The sequence below is a fragment of the Chrysemys picta genome, chromosome 4, assembly GCF_011386835.1.
Source record: "Chrysemys picta bellii isolate R12L10 chromosome 4, ASM1138683v2, whole genome shotgun sequence".
In the NCBI taxonomy this organism is placed as follows: domain Eukaryota; kingdom Metazoa; phylum Chordata; order Testudines; family Emydidae; genus Chrysemys; species Chrysemys picta.
In genome coordinates, this window is record NC_088794.1 from 94,047,621 (window position 1) to 94,072,617 (window position 24,997).

Sequence of the window (24,997 nt, forward strand, 5' to 3'; positions counted from 1 at the left end):
TCCAGGAAATGGCGCTGTCAGGCAGTCACAGAGCTGGTTTGCACCCCCCTCCCCACACACCTACCTATGACATCACTCCTCATGAATATTTATAGAATCTATTTATTATCCAAGCTTCCTGAAGTTTTAATAAAGTGGAAAATAACAGATCTGCAGAGTCAGTGTCTCCCCCAGGAATTTCCTGAGGGAAAGGGATATTCGAAGTTGCATCAGTCAAAATGTAACCTACCTTCCTGGCAAGAGTTTATTTGCAAGATTCAGGTAATTCTTTATATGGCTTTTACACCCCCCCCCCCCCCAAGGAAATGCTTTGGTGCTATTTATTATTTTAAATAAATGCCAGCAGAGCAGCTGTGTGGTGAGCAACCCTACAACAAACAAGGGGGCATGCTTATGGGGTGGAGGAAAACCATTTTGTGGTTAGCTTGTCCACTACGGAGGGGGGCATTTAGGAGAAGGAGATTAAAAGCAAAAAAATATTCAAATTTGGGTGCTCATTAGGGTCCTAAACCCATATGTACACTCCTAAATAAGTGGTCTGATTTTCAGCGGTTCTGAGCAGTCATACCTCTTAATGAAATCAGTGAGAGTCACTGGGGGCTTGGTCAATGCATGTGAAAATCAGACCACTTATTTTGGTGTCTAACTATGGCTTTAGGAGACTAATTTTACTAGGTAACTTTGTCTGAAAGTTTTGTCCTCGGTTTCCTCCTGCAGAAGTGCCTGTGACTTGCACTCTCTGGGAACGAGGGAATGGATTGTGCTGCTGACACAAGCACAACTAGGCAGTTCAGACCCAAGCCCAGAAGATCTCCCAAACACTGAAGAGGCCTGGTCATCCACACTGTGCACTTGTGCTTCTGCACTGCTTTTGGGACCTGCATCTCCTCATAGCAAAGCCCTCAACCCTCCCCTCTAGAAGTGCCTGCAGCAGTGAGGCACTGAAGGTAATGCTGACTGATGAGGCATTATGCTAGAGAGGTATTTCCCCACAAGGCTTATGGTGGGGAAATGATACCAAGGCCAACCTCCTCCCAATATGTGAAGCCTAGTCCCTGCAGCTCGTCTGCAGAGGAGCTTTGGCACAGTTGGGGGATATTCTGTGTCCCCCAGGTCTGGTCGACTTGATTTGGGCCCCCTTTGCTTGTCAAAATGTAAGGGATGATGTAGCTTATGAAAAGGGAACAGATTTTAGCTTCCAGAGGGGGAAAAGAATCCTGTAAAGGTTATAACAAATAGCCTGACACACAGGTGCTGGAACTAGGGTTGCTGAGGGTGCTGCCTCACCCTGTGGCTTGAAGTGGTTTCCATCCTATCCAGGGTTTACAGTTGGGTTCAATGGCTCTCAGCACCCCACTATACAAATTGTTCCAGCCCCCCTGCCCTGACACTGTACTTCCATCATAATCACCCTGCGAACCATAGCTGAAAGGTACCATAAATATCATTATAGCACAGTGCAATTTTCAATTTGTAATCATAGTTAATACGTGTGGCACTTGTATGGTGCCTTCCATCTCAGGCTTCCCCAGCAAGCATTTGTGAATTAAGTCCCTTGTGAGGAAGGGAGGTATTGCTATCCCCATTCAACAGATGAGGAAACTGAGGCACAACAGGGTTACATAACTTATGCCAGTGTTTCCCAAGCCCCGGGCTCTGGTCTCTGCACTCATACTAATCTTCATCCATTTGCATTTCTGTTAGGAATCCCTAAGGTGTTGGAACAATGCCAAGAAGGGTGCATGACTGGAATGAAAATGTGTTTTCTCTCCCTCCTCTGTTTCTACAATCTGAAATGAAAAGGCAAGGAGGAGACACTGACAAATCAGGTATATCAAACAGCTAGCAGGGAGCCATGGTGCTCTTGGGGTGAGGAATCTATGGCAGATCCTTTGTGGGGACTATGGTGCTCTTGTCAGTTCTTGGGCTATGATGCTAAGTGTATATGACTGCTAAAAGTATAAAGCATTTCCAGTATAATCACTGTAGCTAATCTCTCTCTCTCCCTTAAATCCACATGTACAGATCTAGCTATATATGCTGTATATTGATGCACACATTTATGTGGGTCATTGCTTATAGAAAGTAACTATATTCTCAAGGTTTAGCAGCCTTGTGTGAAGAGTAATGGGAATTATATGAACTCTTTGCATTTCTACAGCATCTTTCATCTAAGGATTTCAACTGTTGAGGTTTACAAATGTCACAGTATCCCTCTGATGTGGGTATAAAATATTCCCAATTTAGAGAAGGGGGAATTGAGGCAGTGATAAATGGGAAATTCAGATATAGATAAATGAAGTGAGTTGATCAAAGTCACACAGAGAGTCAGTGGCATAGTTAAGGACTGACTCATTTTTCCTGATTCCCAGTCCCATGCTGTAATTATTAGACAATGTTTCACATACAAGTGTGCTCAGGGCCAAGATAATTGAAACAAACTGCAGCAGGGCAGAGAACAAGATGGAATAATAGAAAAACTGACACACAGAAAAAGAGATCTGCCGCCCAAGAGATTTATATGAGATATAAACAATTGTACATACAGATTTTTATCTGATGTGCTATCTTACACACAGCCCCGTCTCCTCATCTTGGCAGTGAGTTCAAGTAAAGGCAAGGAAACTATAGAGAATGCACCTAAGAATTGCTGGGAGATCTGAAATACGTATTTACTCTTTTATGGTTATTATTTTAAACATTTTTGACCAAGTATAGAAAATAATTGTCTAAACGTCCACCAGATTTTTTTTTTCCTGTTTCTTAACTAGGTCTAATTACCAGTGTCCCTAAAAATGAGCCTACAGGAGCAGCTTTTTCTGCAAACGTGAGTATGTGATATGAACTTTTTGTTAAGGGCCATAGGCTTGACTCTCAGTTGGAATAACTCGGCATAGCTCTATTGAATTCAACAGAACTACTCTGACTTACACCAGCTGAGGATCTGGCCTCATATCGTCTCAGAAGTCGGTTATATCCGCAATGATAAGGAGGAAGAACTGTGTGAAAATTGGACTGAAATCCTGGATTCTTTGCCAGTTGGACTGCAAACTGCTGTGGGAAAACTTATGGGGAAGTGCTATATTACCATGAAGAAATCAAAAAGAACTTGTGACTTTTGAATGCTTTTAAGATTCAAAGGATCATGAACAAATGTTTCTTGCTTTTCAGTTTCAATGATTTTGGGTACTGGTGCCCTTGTAGTATTGGCCCTAGACTACCAATGACAATGTTCATTACACATCCATTTATAAAGCACACACCACAATGACTCATAATTAATCTATCTCCTTCCTTCCTGTATTTTGATATTGCGGTGTTATGTTTCACCTGACCCATTGGATGCTTTATCTGCATTTTGGCAAAGGCAGAAAGAGCTCAGCCCTACAAAGGGTCACGTGCCAACAGAGCATGTTGAAATTCAAAATTTTGGTGAAATATTTAGTGATGAAATTTTCATTATTTCCCCCCCCCCCCTTTTTTTGAGCAACTGTAGAGCTGGTCAAAGTGTTGACAAATTTCTAAAGGCAAGGGGAAAATTTTTCTTTTAAATATTGGCCAGATTTTTTTGCTCTGTTTTTCAACCAGCTCTAATTATGAGGGTTGCTGAAAAATGAGCCCACAAAAGAAGAACTGGCCATCAAAAGAGAAAGCAGCTTTGTCTTCCAGGGCTGCCCAGAGGATTCAGGGGGCCTGGGGCAAAGCAATTTCGGGGGCCCCTTCCATAAAAAAAAAAGTTGCAACACTATAAAATACTATATTCTCAGGGGGCCCCTGCGGGGACTGGGGCAAATTGCCCCACTTGCCCCCCCCCCCCCCCCCCCGGCAGCCCTGTTGTCTTCATTATCATCGCAGCCTCTCTCTGATGGCTGCAAAATAAAGGCCTCACTATAGTGTCCCAGTGTCCCTGTTGTGTGTCAAAAGGGATCAAGTTCTGCAAAGACTACTAGATTACATCCATCTTTGTCATTGCTTACCGCTATCCCCCTGCAGTTGTACATGCATTCCCCATGTTTTAAATGAGGTGGTCTCCAAACAGCTGACGTAGTTCACACTCAAGATGTGAATGTCCAGTTCTTTCCATTCTCTGACTTTAGCTTCAAAGGGCACAAGTTGTTCCCACAGTTGTTAGAAGATAGGCCTGTCATCCTGCATTAGTAAATTGAAGTGCTGGCAAGAGTGACAGTGAAGTGCCATTCAAGTAGTAGGAGTAGCTCTGCTCTGTGGGGAAGGAGATCCAAGATGACTGTTCATATGCTTCCTGAGCTGGCTGGGGATGGTTGAACCAGCATGTTCAGCACTAGGTCAGAATGGGAGCTGCATCGGGCTTTTTGTTTTGTCAAATAGCATGAATGAGCTCTGAAGCTAACCCAGCTGTGTGGGCCTGCTAAGATAAGGTGTAGCTTCCTCAATTATGCCCCAAGGCATGTTCAAAGTGGGGGGAGGAAAACTTGGTGGGAATCCTTAGGGCTTTTCAAGCCCTGCCAAGGATATAACCAAGGAGATGGGGGACATTCTGATGGAGGTAATGCATATACCCAGGGCCGGCGCAACCCATTAGGCGACCTAAGCGGTCGCCTAGGGCGCTACCATTTGGGGGGCGGCAACCGCGGCGGTATTTCGGCGGCGGGACCTTCCGCCGCCTCTATGGGGGGCGGCATTTTGGGGCAGGACCTTCCGCCACCTAGGGTGGCAGAAAAGTTGGCGGCGCTCCTGCATATACCTAGTGAACATTTCACTGAAAATTAATTGGTTTGGCAACAGTTGTCTCCCATGTTCCGCCCAACCCGTCATAATAATGGATTTGTTACAGCTTGTTTACATCATATAACAACTTTTACACAGTAATAACCATGTCTAGGGACCCACTTACAATACGGCTGTCCCTGGACATAGTTGAAACACGGGTCAGTCTCAGTCTTGCACCTAAATATCCTTTTAACCATGTCCCCAAACTGACTGCGCTAGAGCCTTGGACGTGACTGGGGCTTTCGCACAGTTCAGAGATGTAGGCTCCAGCTACGCTCCAAGACTGAACCACATTTTAACTGTGTTGGGGGTACTCGCACTGTAACCTTGTTATCTGACATGGTTGTGTGATCGCAGGCTGAGAGCTATCTTTATCCACATCTGAGCCCCTTCCTTTCACTTAGTGTGTATGCCTCTATCATCCCTTTTCTGTCTCCTTTCGTGTTCCCTTCTCCCTCTCCTCTACCTCTCCATCACCTCTTCTAGTAGGAAATAATGCCGAAATGTGTCCAGTTCCTGTATTTCTGGAAGCTGCAGCCTCCTCCAGTTCTTAAGTCTTTCATAAGCTCTCAGTTTAACTCTGCGCGTGTGTGTATGTAAAGGAGAAAGGGAATCATATTAAACAGTCTCAACTACTCCATCTAAAAATAATTAGAGATGAACTCAAGCTATAGAGCTCAGACCTGACTCTTGATCTAGATTTAAAATCTCCCCCTGTTCTGAGTGGTGGTGGAGTATGCCGTTGTTCAGATCTGAGGGTTTGGGTGGCTCATTATAGTGTGAATCTAGGTCTGAATTCTTCCTAGGTTTGAGGTTTATCACAATTGAGATTTTGGGTTGAGTCCATCTCTGAAAACTCACCCAAACCTAGATCCGGCTCTTCTAAGCATTGGGGCAGGTAACTCTAAGTACTTTTTTTAAAAGTAATAAACTAAAAGCATCAGGTATGTTTCCTAACTTTTGTAATTAGTTCCTAGCTGTCAGAGTGGTAAGCACTTGCATAAAACATTTATAGAAATAGATAAATTCCTGTAGACTGAGACAACCTTTTGATTGCAATCACCATCATTTACAGATGAACTTTGTGTTGCATATGTGAAAGCAATCCCTATCTCTCGTGTTGAAATAAAAGCAGTATTACAAAACAGAATAATTAAACCGAAAGGATTTTTACATGATGCAACAGTCAATGCCATAAGAAATCACTGTATATGTATAGATACAGATCTGATCTACACATACCAAACAGACAGTACAGATTTCAAATTACAAGTAGATATATAAGAAACTGATTTGGGAGTAAGCATTTTTAACAATCCCTTAGTGGACAATGTTTCTTATTTATTAGCCATGTGGTATTAAAACACCTTGTTTCTGAAAAATACTGTATTGCATTCTGATATTCACTGTAAGCCACTGATAATCATGATGTCCACAATCCACCCAACAACATTTCTAGGTCTTGTTCAGTGTTAGACGATCACTCATTGGATGCAGGTTTGCATTCTGAGATGGTCCCTTCGCAGTTCCTGAGAACGGCCAGCCGCCTTTGATTCGTTCAGATCTTGGAGCTAGGAAATGTTTAAAAAATGCTGACTCCCAAGATGAGAAAGCAGGAATGCCACTGGCTGAGCCTAGAGCCTTGTTTATTGTTGCTAGCGGCAGTTCAGCTCAACCGGCAGTAGAGTACCCTGTTGTACATGTGTCATGGGCTGCCGCTGCTATTTTAACTAGTGTGTCATTTAGACCTGCTCTGAGCAGGATTAGATGACACAGGGGCCAATCTGCCATTACACTAAGGCACCTTTACCATGGTCTGGCAGCATAAAGGGGCCTTATGAGGAGGAGAAACAGCACCCCAAGGATACCCCTGCAAAATGGGTCTCCTAGCCAGCATAGAACTAGCCTGATACAGCTGTGCTCCCAACCCCTGATGTTGGGGTGATGGAGTGGGATGCTGAGAATGGGGCAGGGGATGTAGCTTAGTAAACAGAGCTACAGCTATTCTTTGTTTCCCAGGGCCCATAGAAGGCATGGGAAGCAGAGTTTAAGTTAGAGCAGCTCTGAGGTTGCTCTAACTTACACTGAGGGCTGTGGCAACCCCCAAACAGCCCCAGAATATGGGGAGCACAAAGGTGACAAAAGACCACCTTTGCCTCTTGGCCACCACATTCCTGTGCCAGGTGTGGGAATGAAGTACCTGGGAAATAGGGTCACAATGCTAAAAATGGTGGTGCCAACCAGCACTCAGTCTACATTAGTGCCTCCAACATTGCTAACTCTGAAGAGTGGAAATGGGGCTAGCAACAGGAGGAAATGTTTACTGACAAGGCCTGGGAGCGTGATGGGGTAGGAGGAAAGGTGGGATGGAGCATGTTCTTTCCTTTTACTGGTAAACTTCAGTATTCTGGGGCTTGACCCTTCAGCGAAAGTGCTAGGTGCGCAGCACCTTTCAGTATCAGGCCCTTTGTTTATACAAATGGACCATTACACTTGTGCTGTGTAGATATAATTTCTTACCAGTACTAAATGGCTGTACCTGGAAAACAAGGAAGACACTTTGATTAGGCAAGATCCAGCTCTCTAAGACCCTGGGAAGGAATGACGAGAACTTAAGGAGCAGAACTGAGACAGCCAGAAAGAAAGACAGGCGTGGACAGAGAAGAACAGGAGACAGTGAAAGAGGGAGGGAGTAAATGAGAGAAGGAGGAGGGAAAGATAAGCCTGGTCTGGTGGTAACAGCAGGTGACTGGGAGTCTGCAGATTTGAATTCTGCTTCTGGCTCTGCCACTGACGTGCTGTGTGATCTTGGGCGAATCACTTAACCTCTCTGGGCCTCGGTTTCCTGCCTTACAAGAGAGTTGGGAGGCTAAATGCATCAGTGTTTGCAAAGTGCTTTGAGATCCTCAGGTGAAAATTGCTGTTGTGGTGCAAAGTATAATGACTGAAATGTGAGGGGAGGATGGAGATGGGAATGAGAGAGGAGACAGAAACAGGGGAAGAAAGGAAAAGGGTGACTGATGAGCAGAAGAAGGGGAGACAAGAGGAAAAAAGAGAGGGGACACCCAGTGATGGGGAAGTAATGGAAAATGTGAGGAAGAGAAACGAGTAGCTGCTTGTCAGAGTGGATATATTTTCTTGCATTGGCAGTGAGGGGAATTAGAATTGGAGAGTTTGCCCTGTGGAGCTAGTGTGTGGTGGCACAGTCTTGAAGTTAACGGTTTCCCTGCTGATAGCATCTCTGTCAAACAGCACTAGTGCAATGGAGCTGTCCCGGAGAGGGAGGAGCCATAGAGCCATAAGGCCTGATCACAGAGACGTCTCCAGGCAGGATGAGCGCCGGATGTAGAAGCGCCTCCCCTCGTGCCCTTCAGGCCTGTGCACAATTAACACTGGGAAAAAGCGGGCATCCTGGTAGGTGGGTGGGTTTTCATTGATGGCTAGCTGACTAGAGTAAGAGCAACATTGTTCATCCTGGCAGCCACGGTCCGCAATGCTGCTGCTGCAGCTCCTTCCGAGGCCTGTCCTGTGGGAGCCATGAACCCGGCACAAAGAGAAGCGGCTGGTGTTGAGGGAGAGGCGTGAGTTTCCGCTGCCACTGTGGAAGGCGTAGCGGGAGAAGATGGAGGAGTTGCTGGAGGCCTGGTTGCAGCGCTCACAGCCATGAGCTATTTCACTGTACCCACACATGGAGTAGCCGTTGTACACAGGGGAGTCTGTCAGGTCCAGGAGCATGGCCTCCGAGTAGCTGGGGATCAGCTGTCGGTTGGTACAGATGTGCCATTCCAGTTCAGTGCTGTCCTGAGTGTTATCCCGGGGCATGCGATACCTATACAGGGGCTCCTCTGCTATGCCGGGCACTGTGTACTCTAGGCCGAGGAGCTTCTCAACATGGTAGTGCACGTACGCAGTCCGATACTCTATGAGCACCCGCAGTGGCCAGGAAATCATCAAGACAGCTGCCACCCAGAAAGTATAGTGGGACACGTACCATGGGAGATGCTCTGGGTCCCCATAGGCCATCATAAGCTCTTTGAAGTCTATGTTTTTGAGCTGCATGCCTTCCCTGACCTCCATGTAGTCATCCAGCCCCTCAATCTCTGTGAAAAAATGAGTCCTCTGGGTCAGGTAGGAGTTCTCTGATTCTGTGTTGGCAAAGCTGAAGCACTTGGTGAACTTCAGCTTCGTGGCTGTGTAGCATTCTAAGCCTAGCAGCTCCTTGGAGATGTCCTTGAATCCACAGTGAGAGTAGTCAAACTCAGCTTCAGCCACATGTGTGTTGACCCGCTCATGGTAGACCTGCGTGGTGGTATAGGCATCACCATTGCGGTACCGGGTCACCTGCCGGGTGCGTCGCACAAAGTGATAGCTGATGGCCTTCCACCAGATACAGGGAGTGGCTTGCTGCATGCGGTTGATACGGTCATAGACACTGTCCACATCTGCCTTGTACTGGAGTTCGCTTTTGGCATGGCAGTGCCAACACTCCACCAGGTAGGCCACGTACAGCATGGTGAGGAAGGCTAGGGGGATGTAGACATAGCCATCAGAGCACGGACTATCGTGGTAGATCATAGACTTGCCTTTGAAGGAGCTATCAAAGCTGAGCTTGGTGACTCGAGCTAGCTGACACCAGGCCACAGCACCCAGGCAGCCATACATAAGGATGGAAAGAAGGAGGCATTTCCAGTGGGATTCTCTGCACATGGAGGCACTCAAGGACTGCTTGACAGGGCGTTGCTGAGAAGCAAGAAAAAGAGTAATTTATGTCAGTGGCGTCATTTTACATAATACATGACTCTTACTTTCAAGATTGTGTTTGGCTTAGCTGCTGAATGCCTTAGGGCTAGCTTGGGCCTATAGGCAGAGCCCTCAGTAAGGTGTGGTGTATAAACTGCAGTCACAGGAGTAGCCCCAGAAAGCGTTGTGCCTCAGAAATGTCTCTCTAAGGCACAAAGAACAAGAGTACTTGTGGCACCTTAGAGACTAACAAATTTATTAGAGCATAAGCTTTCGTGGACTACAGCCCACTTCTTCGGATGCATATAGAGTGGAATATATATTGAGGAGATATATATACACACATGCAGAGAGCATGAATAGGTGGGAGTTGTCTTACCAACTCTGAGAGGCCAATTAAGTAAGAGAAAAAAACTTTTGAAGTGATCATCAAGATAGCTCAGTACAGACAGTTTGATAAGAAGTGTGAGAATACTTACAAGGGGAGATAGATTCAATGTTTGTAATGGCTCAGCTTATGCTCTAATAAATTTGTTAGTCTCTAAGGTGCCACAAGTACTCCTGTTCTTTTTGCAGATACAGACTAACACGGCTGCTACTCTGAAACCTCTCTAAGGCACAACACCTTTCCTTTTTCTCCTTGCTCCACAATGGGAGTAACATGCTGCTGGCCTATACCAACAGCAAATCTACTCCAGACCTCTCTCCTTCTGGTCAAACTAAAATCGCAGCCTGTCTCTCTGACATCTCCTTGTGGATGTCTAGCCTTCAGCTCAGGCCAAATATGGCTAAAACATAGATCTTTCTTCCAAAATTTTCCCCGCTACCGCCTTTCACAGTCCCTGAGGACACCACTACCATTCTTCCTGTCATTCATGCCAATAGCCCAGATGTCATCTTCGATTCAGACTTCTGTCTAGGTCCTCGTATCCAGGTTTGTAGATTCTTTCTGCTTAACATCTCTAAGATATGGCCATTTCTATCCATACACACAGCTAAAACTCTCATCCAGTCTTCTTATCATCTTGCGTCCCAATTACTGCCACATCCTTTTCTCTGGCCTTGACAAAGGCAATTGTGCCCTTTTCATATCCATTCAGAAGGCAAAGATCATTTCCTAGCCTGTCTCTTTAACCATGTCACCCCTCTCTTCATATCCTTTCACGGACTCCCTCTTCTCTGTTGTATCAAACGCAAGCTGCTTGTCTTCACTTTCAGGCCCTTCATGACAGAGCTCTACCTAGGGTTTAATTTGTAATGAAAGAGGTGCCGTGTCTCAAGCAATTTTTTTACATTCACAACAGATGCAGCAACCCCAGAGGCACGGGGGCTATGAACTGCCAAGCCTAGAGGTGCCGGGGCTCAGCCCTGGCACAAATTAAGCGCCCTACCTATCATCTCTTATTCAGTATGGAAAAGTCATCTCCTGCCTCTGACCAGTCCAAGAGGCCAGCCTCCATTACCCATGTGTTAAATTTCAAACAAGCACCTTTTGTACTTTCTCCCCTGTTTCCCCTCATGCCTGGGAGGTGCTCTCTGTAACCATCTGCAAACCCTTTCTTAAAACTTTACTGTGCTGTGATGCCTGCAAAAGACATGACAACGGTTAGGCTGCCAGTGTGCGGAGGCCAACGTCGATCATGCTGACCAGTACTGTCTCACTGTGTCCTTGTACTATCCTCATGTGTTAGGAGCAGAGCCAACGCTTCACCCATTCTCACCTCGCCCATGTGCTCAGGGGTGAGGATAAGCAGAGGCACAATACCTGCTCACTCCTGTGTGCCTGGGCCCCAGATCTGATAGCCCACACAGGGTTCTTATTCTTTGTTACACCCCTATAAGAACACATAGTCCAACCTCTGCCTTCATGTACATCCTGTGCAATCCCACTGAAATCAATAGGGTTGCACAGCGTATGAATGAGAAGACAATTTGGCTGCTGTCTCGGCCCTTACATTCTGCAACTGCTAAATTTCTGAATCCATGCTCTGTTGCTGAGAAGCTTTGCAAGCACTCTTCTTTAGTGGTTTTGCACCCACTCATTCTGGCCACGCCCCAGAGTTGGCAGAGGACTGCCAGAGCAGCATGAAGCCGGAGGAATGTAAACCAGAACCAGAGCCTGTGCCTCCAGCAGCACGGAGCTGACTCAGAGGTAAGAGCAACACCTACCAAATTATCAACACCATGTGTGCGGCAGCGTTGTCTTGGAGGTCTCCCATCCAGAAACTGCCTAGATTCAACCACGTTTACTTTCAGTTCTGACAGAATCACAGTTCCAGGTAGCATGGTAACAAGCTGAAAACAATATTGGCTAGAAGCAAAAAAAAGGGCTTAAGCTATGTAGCTAACGGTATATATGTGAATAGTTCAAGTCCAGCAGATCCCCCTGCTTTTGGGGCTCAAAAGGCAGGACACATATCACAAGTGTTTACAATTTACACTCGTACACTCCCACCTGTGTTCCCTGAGAGGACAGGATTAACGTCCTCACCCTGATGATGTTGCAATGCATCTGTTGCATGTCATGCTGTGCTGGGCTGTAATAAGAAACAAATCAAGCCAAGTAGCCAGAAACTGTAGCAACTGAGCTGTCTCTTTATAAAGAGCAGCAGCAGCGAGAGTTCCAGTACCGGCTGGCTCCAGTGTACAGGCTGGGAGGAGCACACTCAGCAAGAGCCTTACACCTGATGTGTCTCTGTCCTGGTCTCCCTCTTGCTACTGATGCCATTTGGCCCCACTTTATAGTAAGAGTGTTACAGCAATAAATACAGTGAAACACACCAAGACACATCCACCATCTCTCTGCTTTTCCACCTCTGATGCAAAAATAGAACCAATTTATCTCCCAAGGGGCCACCTCTAACATTCCAAATTTCTTAACAGCTTCCAACAGATGCCATGTTTTTGTTTCCCCCTAATATTGGTTGCCTGAGGCCCACAACAGGCAAGATTCAGTTCTGGACCAGTGATGAGTTTAAGGTCCAATGCTTCATGACCCTGCAGAGCAGGATGACCAGATGTCCTGATTTTATAGGGACAGTCCCGATTTTGGGGTCTTTTTCTTATATAGGTTCCTATTACCCCCCACCCCCATCCCGATTTTTCACATTTTCTGTCTGGTCACCCTACTGCAGAGCTAGAAATGGGAGCTTTATGCCATTTGAAAGAAGAGTTTGCCCTTTTCCCAGTGGGACAGCAGCATTTGCTTTTAACATTGCAAGGCTGAGGTTTGACTTTAAAGTCATTCATTTTTAGGCATGAAAGAGCTATTTCAGGTCATTTTTAGAGGTCTTTGTTGCTTCCTTTGAGGCTGAGCCCTGTACAGTTGGACTCATGGGACTAGAGATTCTAATTTCATAGATTCTCATCTCACTCTGGTGTAAACTCAGAGTAACTCCAGTGATTTCAATGGAATTACACCAGTGTAAATCTAGAGTACCTGAGATCAGAATGCTTCCAGGAGGAAATTATGACAACCACTGGCAGTGTAAAGGGACCAAATTTATAAAAATGTAATTTACATCCACTTTAAGGCCCTGTTATACTGCCATAGTGGTGTAAAGGGACCTTATTACAAATGTAAATCAGGCCCATTTTTCCTCATCTCCTTTCGGGAACTCTGAAGAGAGCAGCAAAATGGTTACAACCCACACCCAGAACTCTGAACGATAACTGCAAAACAGCAGGAGCCATGTAGGTATATGATTGAGTCCAGATCCAACCACTGAGGGTATGTCTACACTGCAATGTAAGCCCAGGCTCTGACTCAGGTTCAAGCCTTAAGCCCCCTTCCATCTACACTCAAATCTCTCAGGGTTGGACCCAGGGTCCTAGGAGCCTGAGAGAGTAGAGGGTCTGAGCCCAAGTCAAAGTAGGACCCGGGGTTCGAGCCCTATCATTTTGCAGTGTAGATGCAACCCCCCCGGGACTCAGGTTCTTGGAGTCCACCAAAAGTCTCCACACTACTGTGGGCAGACTTCCTTTGTCCTCTCTCTCCCAAGAATCGTCAGTCGACTCCAGGGAAAAGGAAGCACCCCACTTTGTTCTAATACAACAGTTTAGCATTTTATTCTGACTGCCAACCTGCAAACAAACCATCGGAGAACCTACAGTGTTTGCCATGGATACCGACCAGAAGAAGTCCTTTACGAAGCATGCTGCATTGTGGTTACAGGAGCACAGTCTGATTTTGGTTAATCTATTGTGTGAGGCCATGAGAGATTAACCAAACAATTAATTTTATTAGTAAGAGTACCAGAAATGACCACGCATACCAGCAAATGGCAAAGAAGCTGGTGGCGCTGGAAATTTACCATAGGGGTGATTAGTGCAGGGAATGGATTAAGTGGATCAAGACCAAATACCAGAAAACCAGAGATCACAAATGTGTCTCTGGAAACTCACCAGCATTGTACCTATTTTATGATGAGTTTGACCCAGTGCTGGGGATTGCACTGAGGACTGGTCCATCAGTGGTGCACAGTGACCTGGTCAGCTGGGATGATGTCCTGCTGGCCCCTGTAGTCAGCATGGGAATTGATGGGAGCCAGCAGCAGGCACCGAATGAGGCAAATGAAGTGACTCTGTTGATGAAACCAGTCCCAGAGGAGGCTTTGCTGCAGGAGCAACTCATCCTGGGGCCATCCTCAGAGGAGCTTTTTGATGCCCTCCTGGCCCAGAGGAACAGCCCACTGTGGATCTGGCAGCAGAAATGGAAGAGGGAGAAGCTGCCCTGGAGCTTGGTAAGTTTCTGACTCTATTTGTGTATTTCTTAGTACAGGAAAGAGAGACGGCTTTTGGCTCTATGAACCAATGCAAACCCTGGGAAGCAGTGTACATCTGCTAATGGTGGATTGCATGCCAGTGCCTTGCATCCCCCCTCCCCCACCCTGTGGAATTCAAAATGGAGACGGGGAAACACAAACAGTAAAACAAGCATGTAAAAGTGAGTTTTTACTGGGAAGCAGAGGCGGATTACAGTTTGTGGGGCCCTGGGCCAGGACAAGTGAGGGCCCATCCCCTCCCCTCCCCTTCTGCCTGCAGTCTCCCGCACCCCTCGGTGCTCCCGCCAGGGAGCAGGGTCAGGGGGCAGCGGCTTGCCCTGCTCTCCCCCCCTGCCTGGCGCTCCTGCCGGGGAGCGGGGTCGGGGCACGGGGACTTGCCCCCCTTTGCCTGCCTGCCCGGCACTCCTGCTGTAGAGCAGGGTTGGGGCGAGGGGGCTTGCCCAGCCATGTCTATGGAGCGTCAGTGGTGTGAAGCAGCCCTCTGCCAATACACTGACGTTCAGTAAGGAACATTTTCTGTCCTTGAAATTCCAAGATGATGTTTTCTGGGCTCCTGCACTGAGCTATTTGAAACAGTAACCCTCTGAGTCTCATCCTATTCCAAGAGGAAAGACAAGCTGAAAGGCAAGCAGGAAGGCTCGGTCTGGCTGCGCAGCTTGAGGACAGGGTAGTGGTGCAGGAGCAGGCATTTGCTTCACATTTCCTGGAACAGGAAAGGTGGTGAAGGGAGGACGACAGAGCGCAACAGAAAGAACTGTTTGAGCAGCAGCTGTCTCGAATGGCTGCAAAAGTGAAGACTCCACTGGCTTGTGTCCCCTCCGTGGTACCCTGGCCTGCATTCCAGGAACAGCCTGGACAACTCCATGGCTGTGTGGGCCATGATGCAATCGGGCCCTATCAGTGGCTGGGCCAGGCCGGGCAAATGTGCCCCGGTTCAGTGCTGAACCCCACCCCCGTGGACGCCTCCATACCCTTGCCCCGGCACCAAGTGCATGGCAAAAGTGAAAGGAGAATGGTGCGCCAGGGGAAACACAATAGTGTGTATATAGGGTGTCTTGTACATCATTTCACTGTTTGCACACGTTTATGCTCTTGGATACTTTTAAAGCTTTTGGTGTTGCTGGTGTTATGGTGGGCTAATGGCAGCTGGCCTGCCAGGCAGTGGTTGAATATTGTACTTTTCCACTAACTGTGTAAAAATAAAGGTTTTTATTTCATAAAGAAGATGTATTGCCATCACTGCAACACATCATATAATGTGTATTTCAAATAATAAAGGTAAACAGAGGAGCAGGGACAAGTGGGAGGTTGTATGCAAAACCCATGTCTCACTACAGCTATATACATACATCAGTTATTAACATGAATCCATTCTGGTTTCTCCACCTCACCCTATTACATAAACAGTCACATCATTCAAACTACAATGCAGGGCAATCAATGCCCTACAAGCACATAGAGGTACTATTCTCCCTCTTCGGTTGGCCCATGGAAGTCTATAATGTGGGAGCACAAAGCCGCTCTGACTTCTGTTGCCTGGGTGCATCCAGCTCCAGCTGTGGTAGATGCACTTTCTGGTTGGGTGTACCAGTTCAGGGGGCCTTGCAGTCATAGGTTCATTCAGGGGAAAATGGCTCACCATTGGCTTCACAACGATCGTGAAGAGCGCAGCAAGCCACAGAAATGCGGACAGCATTGATGACACTGGCATCCAAATGGGTCTGTAGATACCGCCCCTGGGATTTGTCTGCCATATGCACATTCAGCCGCCATTCTACACCTGCTAAGAGTGTAATTAAACCTTCTTTTGCCAGGGCATCTGAGATCAGGGTATGGTTTCATAAGCCAAGGCAAAAGGGGGTACACAGCATCCCCCAGAATAACAGTGGGGATGGAACTTCATATACAGTAATGTCATGTGGTGGAAATAATGTCCCAGCCTGTCCATGAATATAGACTCTCTCAATCAGCAAAAAACCCCGCCATCATGAACTTTTCCAGTGCAGCCAATACTGACGTTCACAAATCGACCTCTGTGGTCCATGAGGGCCCGCATAACAATGGAGTAGTACCCTTTGTGATTTATGTACTCATGTGCTCCATGATGAGGGCAAACTATGGGCACATGGGTCCTATCAATGGCCCTGGCACAGTTTGGAAACCCAATTCTCTGAAAGCCAGCAATTACCTCAGGAATATCTTTTATGCCTACCATCTTGTGCTAAACCACATGCCTGATTGCCTCAGAAACCTCCACTGCCACTTACCCACAGTCGACCTTCCAATACCAAACTGATTGGCCACAGACCTGTAGCGGGTTGGGGTAGCCATCTTCCAGATGATTATAGCAAGTCACTTGTGGACCGTCATGGCCAGGCTCATGCATGTATCTTTACACTGTAAGGTCAGGGCAGGCTGCTCAGAAAGCTGCAGAAATACAAGGCTTTTTTGTGTGAAAGTTCTGGACCCATTGCTGGTCATCCCAGGTCTGCATGACAATGTAATCCTACCAGTTTGTGCTGGTCTATGGAAGGGATATCAGTGGCTATACCGAGTGTCATAAGCAGCATCAGCCAGTTCAAGTCTGCTATATCTGTGTCCTCCTCTTCCTCCTGCTCTGTCATTATCTCTGTCAGGTACCTTCAGTGGGTCAGAAAACACTGCCCACCAGCGCCTCACATTTTGGGAGGGTGCTAGGAAGTCTGAGATACAGTTGGTTGGATTCATGTCTGCATACTCCAGTGTGGATGCCAGAGCTTCAGGTTTGGGCCTGGGTTAAAAAATTCTTAACCTAAATTTGGCAATCACTGTATATGCTCAAGCCCTGAGTTCTCAGACCCAGAGTCCGCTGACTCAAGTCCCACTAACCCTGGGCTTACATTGCAGATGTACCCTGAGTGGGTGGAACAGTCTTGTGAAACTCCCTCTAGCACCTATCTTTAAACCCTAATCCCATTATCACTCTGCTGTGCATTTCTGCACAGCCCAGCCTTTGGGCCCAGCAAAGCCCACAGCCCCAGGCTCTCCTGATATGTGGGAACTATGGTGGGAACCTCATGAAGAATCCCAGACGTCTTTTCTATATTTTAAAGTAAGTTTCTAGCCCTCTTCTTTGTGAGGGGACTGTAAACTTCTATAAACCACTCTCTAGGCTTGGACTGAAGCAGCAGCTGGGCTTTCCTTCTACAGCAGAAGGTCATGCTGGAACTTCAAATCCACACTCACCTGCACACACAGGCACTTTTTGGGTAAAATGAGGCAGTTACGTGCGAATTCTGGAGGAGATTTTCAAAGCAGTGCCAGGGCTCCAGCCATCTATTATAATGGAAGATGTGTAGCTAAATCCCCTGCACAGCTTTGAAAATCTCAGCCCTCCTCAGTAGTCCCAACACCTCTCCAAATCCCTAGGCTGGGCCTGAGCACAATGCAAGGGTGGACTAGGATTGTTTAAGGCTCGCTGTGATACCTGAAAGCATAATATGTTCCCAGTGATACTGGAAATACCAGAATCACGCCAAAATGGCAGATATTCATGCAGTTTGTCAAACTCATTTTGCCAATCCCTACAGCCTGTCACTGTCTCTGTACCATTGCCCATACATGCCAATGCCTCCACAGCAGCTCAGCTGTAATCCCCAATCATGCCTCCATCTCTTTCCTTGATTGTCTAGATTTCAGTTCTCTAGGGCCCACTCTCCACACACCAGCAGGTACAGAATGCTGCTGCCTTCCTCCCCCCATTCTCATAGGCACAAAGAAGTGCAACTATATCACTCCCATCCTCAAACAGCTCCCCTGACTCCTCATTCACTTCAGAATCCAGTTCAAAATGGTCTTTGTGTTCAAAACCCTCCACGGAACTGCTCAGGGAACCTTGTCATTATTTCTCTCCTTTTGTTCACTGTCTTATTCCTTCTTTTTGTCCCTGCACCAATTCTCTCTGCAGCTCCCTTGTATCTTTCTATCTCCTCAGCTGTTCATTTTATCTCAAATCCCAAATATATTTGCCCTGGCCTATACACCTTCATTTCTCCCTTCCTTTGGCATTATAATTATTTAATGTTGTAATTCTATTGGCATATGAGCATTTTGGCTCAGTTTGCATGAAAGATGCCAGATATAATAAAGAATAAAAACAACAATAATAGTAATAAAGTATCACCCACTCTCAAAATCTAATAAAGAAACACACCCTTCTTTCATACAAATTCATTATATATTAAACTACAATCTATGAGCTTCATATGCTGTCATGGCTTGTTTACTATCTGTTGGTGTGAAGCCTTTGGATCACGGCTTTACATGATAGATATTATTTAATTTGTTCCTATGGTTATTAGAAAATAGTCTGGAAAGTCACAATCTGCAGATTAAGAACTGGAATTTCTGGTACAGGTACCAAACAGGTGTTTCTAGGTTGGCACTTGAAGAGATTACCAGAGGTTGGGCAGGTGTGTGAATCTACAATTAGGTTAATTTTCCCCTTCAGGACACACCTAGAGAATCCTGTGTGCAGTTTCATTTGTAAATCATAAAGTATCAAAGCCCTGACTTGATTGGCAGTTGCGTTCAAAGACTCTGTGGGGTGGCAGGTGTCCAAAATAAAGAGCAGCTATGGAATGGTTTTGGTTTACCGGGCACACCCAGTGCTTCATGTTCCTTGTTGAACTGCAGCTACAGCATGTTAGTCCTTTTGCTTCTGCAGCAGTAACTCAGTACCGCCCCCAGCCCCACCCCTTTTTAAACAATATTGTTTGTTGTAACAAGCTTGGGGTCAGACTTTGGCTTTTACTCCTAGATACCAATGACGGGTGAAGGAAGAGGAGAGTCTGAATATACAAGCTGGCATATTCTTCCACTTGCCTATCAGGGATGGAGTGTACTCTGTTGGCTAGAGCAAGGAACTGGGTACCAGGGCACCTGGATTCTTTTCCTGATGTCTACTGTCCTTGAGTAAGTAGTTAGGAGCCCATTAAGGTGTGAATTATTACACTCATTCTGAATGTCTTCAGCAGAAATGTCTCTAGCACGGCCATTGACTTCACTTTGGAGGTAGGAGCACGCAGCACCTCTGAAAACAAGGTCCACTGTGTGTCAAGTTCATCATCCAAAATTAGCAGACAACTGAAAATGTTGGCTCATGTGAAAATGTTGACCCAATGACCACATGACAGGTCCCAGCTAACAATGAGCTGGGATTTTTATCTTGTAAATAATAATCAAGGATATTCTCAGTTATTCTTGGATATTTAAGGATATTCTTAGGCATCTAAAATATTTATGAATATTCCTGGTTTTGTAGGGATATTCTGGACTAGGGAGCTTCAGCCTCCATTAAAACTAAAAGCAAATTCATAGAGTTTAAGGCCAGAAGGGATCATTAGATCACCTAGACTAACCTCCTATATATCACAGGCCATTACATTTCATCCAGTTACCTCTGTACTGAGCCCAGTTGTGTTTGACTAAAGCAGGGGTCGGCAAACTCTGGCACGCGGCTCGCCAGGGTAAGCACCCTGGCAGACCAGGCCAGTTTATTTACCTGCCGACGCAGCAGGTTCGGCCGATCGCGGTCCCCATTGACCGCAGTTCGCCGTCCCAAGCCAATGGAGGCGGTGGGAAGCGGCGCGGGCGAGGGATGTGCTGGCCGCAGCTTCCCGCCGCCCCCATTGGCCTGGGTCGACGAACCGCGGCCAGTGGGAGCCGCGATCGGCCAAACCTGCCCGCGTCAGCAGGTAAATAAACTGGACTGGCCCACCAGGGTGCTTACCCTGGCGAGCCGCGTGCCAGAGGTTGCTGACCCCTGGACTAAAGCATAACTTCCAAAAAGGCATCGAGTCTTGATTCAAATACATCAAGTGATGGCGAATCCACCTCTTCTTCGTAATTTGTTCCAACAGTTAATCACCCTCACTGTTAACAATTGTGCATAATTTCTAACTGGAATGTGTCTGGCTTCATCTTCCAGACATTAGTTCTTGTTACACCTTTCTCCTCTAGATTAGAGCCCTTTAGTATTGTCTCTCCATGAAGGTTCATATCCACTGTAATCAAATGCCTTTTCCAACTTCTTTTTGACAAGCTACCCAGATGGAGCTCTTTAAGTCTCTCACTGTAAGGCATTTTCTCCAGCTCTTGAATCATTCTTGTGGGTCTCCTCTGCTCCCTCTCCAATACCTCAACATCATTCTTAAAACGAGGACCTTTTCAGAATCACCACTTTCCAGGATACAGTCCCCCACTCTGTAGGTATGGCCTTCACTCGTTGTTCCTAGATGTATGAAATTGCATTTGGCTGTATTACAACACCTTTTATGTGAGTGGGCCCAGCTAACCAAGCAATCCAGATCACTTTTCATGACTGCCCTGTCCTCATTATTTATCACTCTGCCAATCTTTGTGACATCCACACATTTTATCAGCAGTGATTTTACATTTACTGCCATAACATTGATGAGAATGTTGAATAGTGTTGGGCCTAGCACCAATTCTTGCAGAACCCCACTAATTTAATTAGCAAAACTTATACAAGTTTATGCCTTCATAAAACTAAATGTCTAGGTTGTAAAACCAAAACCATAAGCCCCAATGTAGTCATTAAAGAGCCCATGTCAGTTTCAGCACCAATGCTTTGGTGTAATGACAACATTCAATTCAGCATAGTAACAGTTTTACATAAGTCCTCCTTGTAACTTGAATTGCCTAGGTGCTGACTCTGTGGGTGCTCTGGGGCTGGAGCACCCATGGAAAAAAAAACAGTGGGTGCTAAGCACCCACCAGCAGCCTTGTGGATCAGCGCCTCCCCCTCCCCCGCAGTGCCTCCCACCTGCCAGTGGCCCCTCAGATCAGCTCCTCCCTCCCAAGGCCTCCTGCCCATTGCGGATCAGCTCTTTAGCAACATGCAGGAGACGCTGTGGGAAGAGGGGGGCACGGGGAGGAGTAAGGGGGTGTGTGCTCAGGGTAGGAGATGGAACCGGGTGGAGCAGGGGCAGGAAGAGGCAGGGCGAAGGCGGGAAAAGGTGGGGCTGGGGGGAAGGGAAGGAGTGGGGGCAGAGCCTGGGGAGGAGCAGGGGGTCGAGCACCCCCTGGCAACTCATAAAGATGGAGCCTATGTTTAATTGAATAACTTATTATTTACTTTCTGTTCTAAACTGTTATTTAATGTTGCTGTATGCTGTTAGACAGCAGTAGTGTTCTACTCCAGAAACAATTGCATTTTGGTGATGCATGAAGCAATCCCTTTCTGTATATCTTTTTCTAGCTAAGTGCAGTTTATAGAGAGAGGATAGCTAAGGTTGCAAGCAGCTTCCATTATAAGCCTTATATTTATTCCAGTTGTAACTCTGGCTGGCAAAATAAATTTGACCTGAAATTACCATTCTTACACTGAAGGCTGGGGAGACATTTTCTGCAAAATTCAAAGGAAACTGACCAAACTGTTTTTGAGTTATAGGTCGTTAAATATGTTACCTTAATGTGAAATGATGACCTAGGTTTATTTCTTTTTCTCTCTCTCTCTAGTTAAAAACTGCCTTGTTACTACCCATTCAGATTTTCCACATCTTAAATCTTGAAAACTCTTGCAGTGGGTCTATTTGCAGAAAATGTGTTGCAGATAAATACAATGATCCATTACATTCCTTTTGTGGATAGTTTGGGCCCAGTGCTGACTGTGCTGTACCTGACTCCAAGCCAGATCTGTTGGTTCCCCACTTTCAAAAGCATTAAAATTCACACTTAATAAAAAAATCATTGCAAAAGCATTTCTAAAATAGACCTCTGTCCCTTTTAAAAACCATGTCTGCCTTTGATGGCTGACCTCAAGAGCTGTAATTTTGCTGAAGCAAACTGCTATCATGTCTAAAATGAAAGACTGAGGGAAAAAACAGAGGGTAACCCAGACGTGGCCTGAATGGAAATAGCAAAAATGACAGGGAAACAGAGAAGAAAGGAGAGAGAGGGAAGTGAGCGAGAGGAGGGAGAAAGGATAACCCAGACGTGGGCAGAATGTAAATGGAACAAAGGCAGGGAAATAGCAAAGACAGACAGTGGAGAGAGAGAGCAACTAACCTACACAGGAAGAGACTGGAATATAGCACAGAGATGGGGCGCAGGTAAGAATTAATTGGATGGCAATGAAGATTACACCACTAAAGCATGATATACTGCAGTGATTCTCAATGTGTAGTGTAGCTGTAATGTTGCATGTGGCCTTTCCAGGTACCACATATTGTGCCTGTGGAATCTGCTGGATAAGAGCTTTGAAAGAAAGAGAAAAAAGAAACTCTTTCCTTCAAATTCCATTTTAGCAGACTTGAGCAGTGGGGAGAGATTGTGGCAAATGGAGTCAGAGAGCCTCATAACAATCAGCCTCTGCATTCCACTGTGATGTTTGCATCACGGCATTGCAGAAATATGGACATCACTCTACAGTGCCTTTATGATGCCATTCAATGGTAAAACAACTCAACAACTCAGCAAGGCTAAGGATTACTCATGTGGGCAATGTTTACATTGGGGGAACCTTTTTTTTTTATATACCAGATAAGGGGCAAATAAGTAAAAGATTGAGGACACAGACAAAGGAAATCAGAGAAGAAGAAACAGAGCTAGACAGGGAACAAGCAAATAAAGAAAAATATGATGGGCTAAATTAATCCCAGGTGTAATTCTACTGACTTTAGTGGGTGTACACCCGGGATGAATGTGGCTCAGAGAATGAGGGCAGTGAGATGAGGAAAAAACACTGGATTACCAAACATTACGCTCTACAGCAGCATGGTGCGTGCCATGCCTGGGTGGAGATGGATTTTTGCTATAATTCTGTGAATCTTTTCATCTTGATCTAGAGAGAGCTGTGGAAATGCTTCACCTAAGAAGAGAAATGTTATGCAAGGCTACCTGTTGGATGACCAGGGTGTTAATAAAATGATATTGTCCAGCACAGTGGCACCATACATGCAGCAAGGTGCTGCAGTATTCCAAAGTATCCCACACTTTAGAGAAATATTTTCAGCTTGCTTCAGTTGAGCTTTGGAAAAGAGAGACAGAAAACTCCCTGTGAAGCTGCCAGTGAGAACTGCATTACAACCCACTTTTCTTCTGACCATTTGGGAGTTGGCATAACGGGTCTAACGCTGTGGAGGTGGGGATGTCTAGAGAAGAAAATTAACTGATTGTGAACCATTCAAAATCAGTGCACATGCTCCTTTTTCAATCTAGTTCCAGCTGAACCCCTATATCAGGTCTAATTTGACATCCATATAACTAGAGAAGGTCCTGAACCAAAATTCTAGCTCCCAACATCCCTGAATTAGGAAGATGACCACTCCTGAATTTCAAGGTGTGTGGACACATATGTCATGGCCTTCAGCCAACAGGAAGTGCTGAAAGCATGGCTGCCAAATGTGTATAGAGAGGAAAATATAAGGGGAGAATTTAATGGAAAGAGTCATATAGCATCCAGGAGGATTTCCCCACAGCACCTGTTTGTTATTGGGTATATGTTAAAAATGCACTGTTTGCTCTTCTGGGATGGAATTCCAATCAAAGTGAAATCTTTGTTCAATAACTCTTGTTTTAAAAGCTGTGCTGTCAAATGCTGCTCAGAAATGTTCTTTCCTTTGGTCTAAAAAAAAAAAGTCTTCACACACTCTGTGCCTTTGTAGTGTCACAAACCTAGAGGTGTTTATTTCTGCAGAAGATTTAATCCTTATCACTCCCATCTGCTTCTTGTGCACCTGAATCTCTTTTGGTTTTAAATCTCTACAGCTTCTGTTTTCCTCTCATTAAATCGAGTTATCAGACTGATTGTTTAGAGAGAAAAGGCCATGCAAAATGGAGGGGGGCAAATTCTCTCCTCAGTAATAGCCTGAAGCAGGATGGCAGGGTATAGTACCCAGCAGAGAGAGGCAGAGCTCTTCTGCTGATTGGTCTGAGTGGCAGGCTCTAGGACCTTGCATAAACACACAAAGCTGTTCTACTGACTCATACTGGCCACCATCCCAGATGAGTCCTATTGACTTCAATCTAGTTTATAAAAACATTTGCGCCTCCCTCTGAAGAAGAGGGAACCAGAGGCAGGGACAGAAGGAGCCTCCAACCCTGAAAACAGTCAAGTTCATGGGCAAGCTCTTGCGGGGTGCTTGCTTGTTCTTCAAGTTAGAAGTAAAGGAAACCCCAGGAGAGAAGTAAATTTGGATCTTAGACAGTGTATGTAATATATTAAGAACAGGTGGGAATGACCCCTACTTCAACACCAATGGTATGAAGACAAGAATTTGGTCCAGAATCCATTTTTGAGTTTAAGGCATTCAGATTCTACAGTGGTGAGGGCCAAAAAATTATGTAGCTATCTAAGCAGAGGATCCTAATCAATAAGGTGACCATGATTTTTCAGAATTTTATAAAAGGCCCACTTCTGTGGCAACTTTTTACATGGTCGCAAAACATTAATGCACAGAAAAGTACCACCTTTTAAAATGTGTGCTGATGTTGCTGCTGCTGCATTCTGACTCAGCAGCAACACAACATGTATATTTCTAGGAGAGGAGGACTTTTTCCAGTAATTTTATGTTCCGAATGAGTTCATCATCCAGTGCTGAACAAGTGTTAAAGCTACTCTTTTACTCAAAGTAGATGCTGATAGTGACTACAATCACTTAAATTTCCAGTCCAAATTCTGCTCATCAGACTAAACTCTGATTCCACGGGACTGTTTGTTA

The 24,997-nt window shown here is 45.8% G+C and overlaps 1 protein-coding gene and 1 long non-coding RNA gene across 2 annotated transcripts in view; one reads left to right on the forward strand and one right to left on the reverse strand.

Moving 5' to 3' along the window:
• Nucleotides 1–17: 17 nt before the first annotated feature.
• On the forward strand, nucleotides 18–2,910 carry LOC101940323 (uncharacterized). The gene is made up of 3 exons (XR_006174256.2): nucleotides 18–261; nucleotides 1,705–1,829; nucleotides 2,772–2,910. It is a non-coding gene; the product is annotated as an uncharacterized LOC101940323 (long non-coding RNA).
• A 2,995-nt stretch (nucleotides 2,911–5,905) lies between these two features.
• Nucleotides 5,906–24,997, reverse strand: part of LOC101939406 (transmembrane protein 151B-like) — a 30,438-nt gene continuing 11,346 nt past the window's right edge. Inside the window, exon 2 of the mRNA XM_005284654.4 lies at nucleotides 5,906–9,489. Coding sequence (XP_005284711.1) covers nucleotides 8,059–9,489 — 1,431 coding nt within the window. The 3' untranslated portion in view covers nucleotides 5,906–8,058. The remainder of the gene's footprint in view (nucleotides 9,490–24,997) is intronic.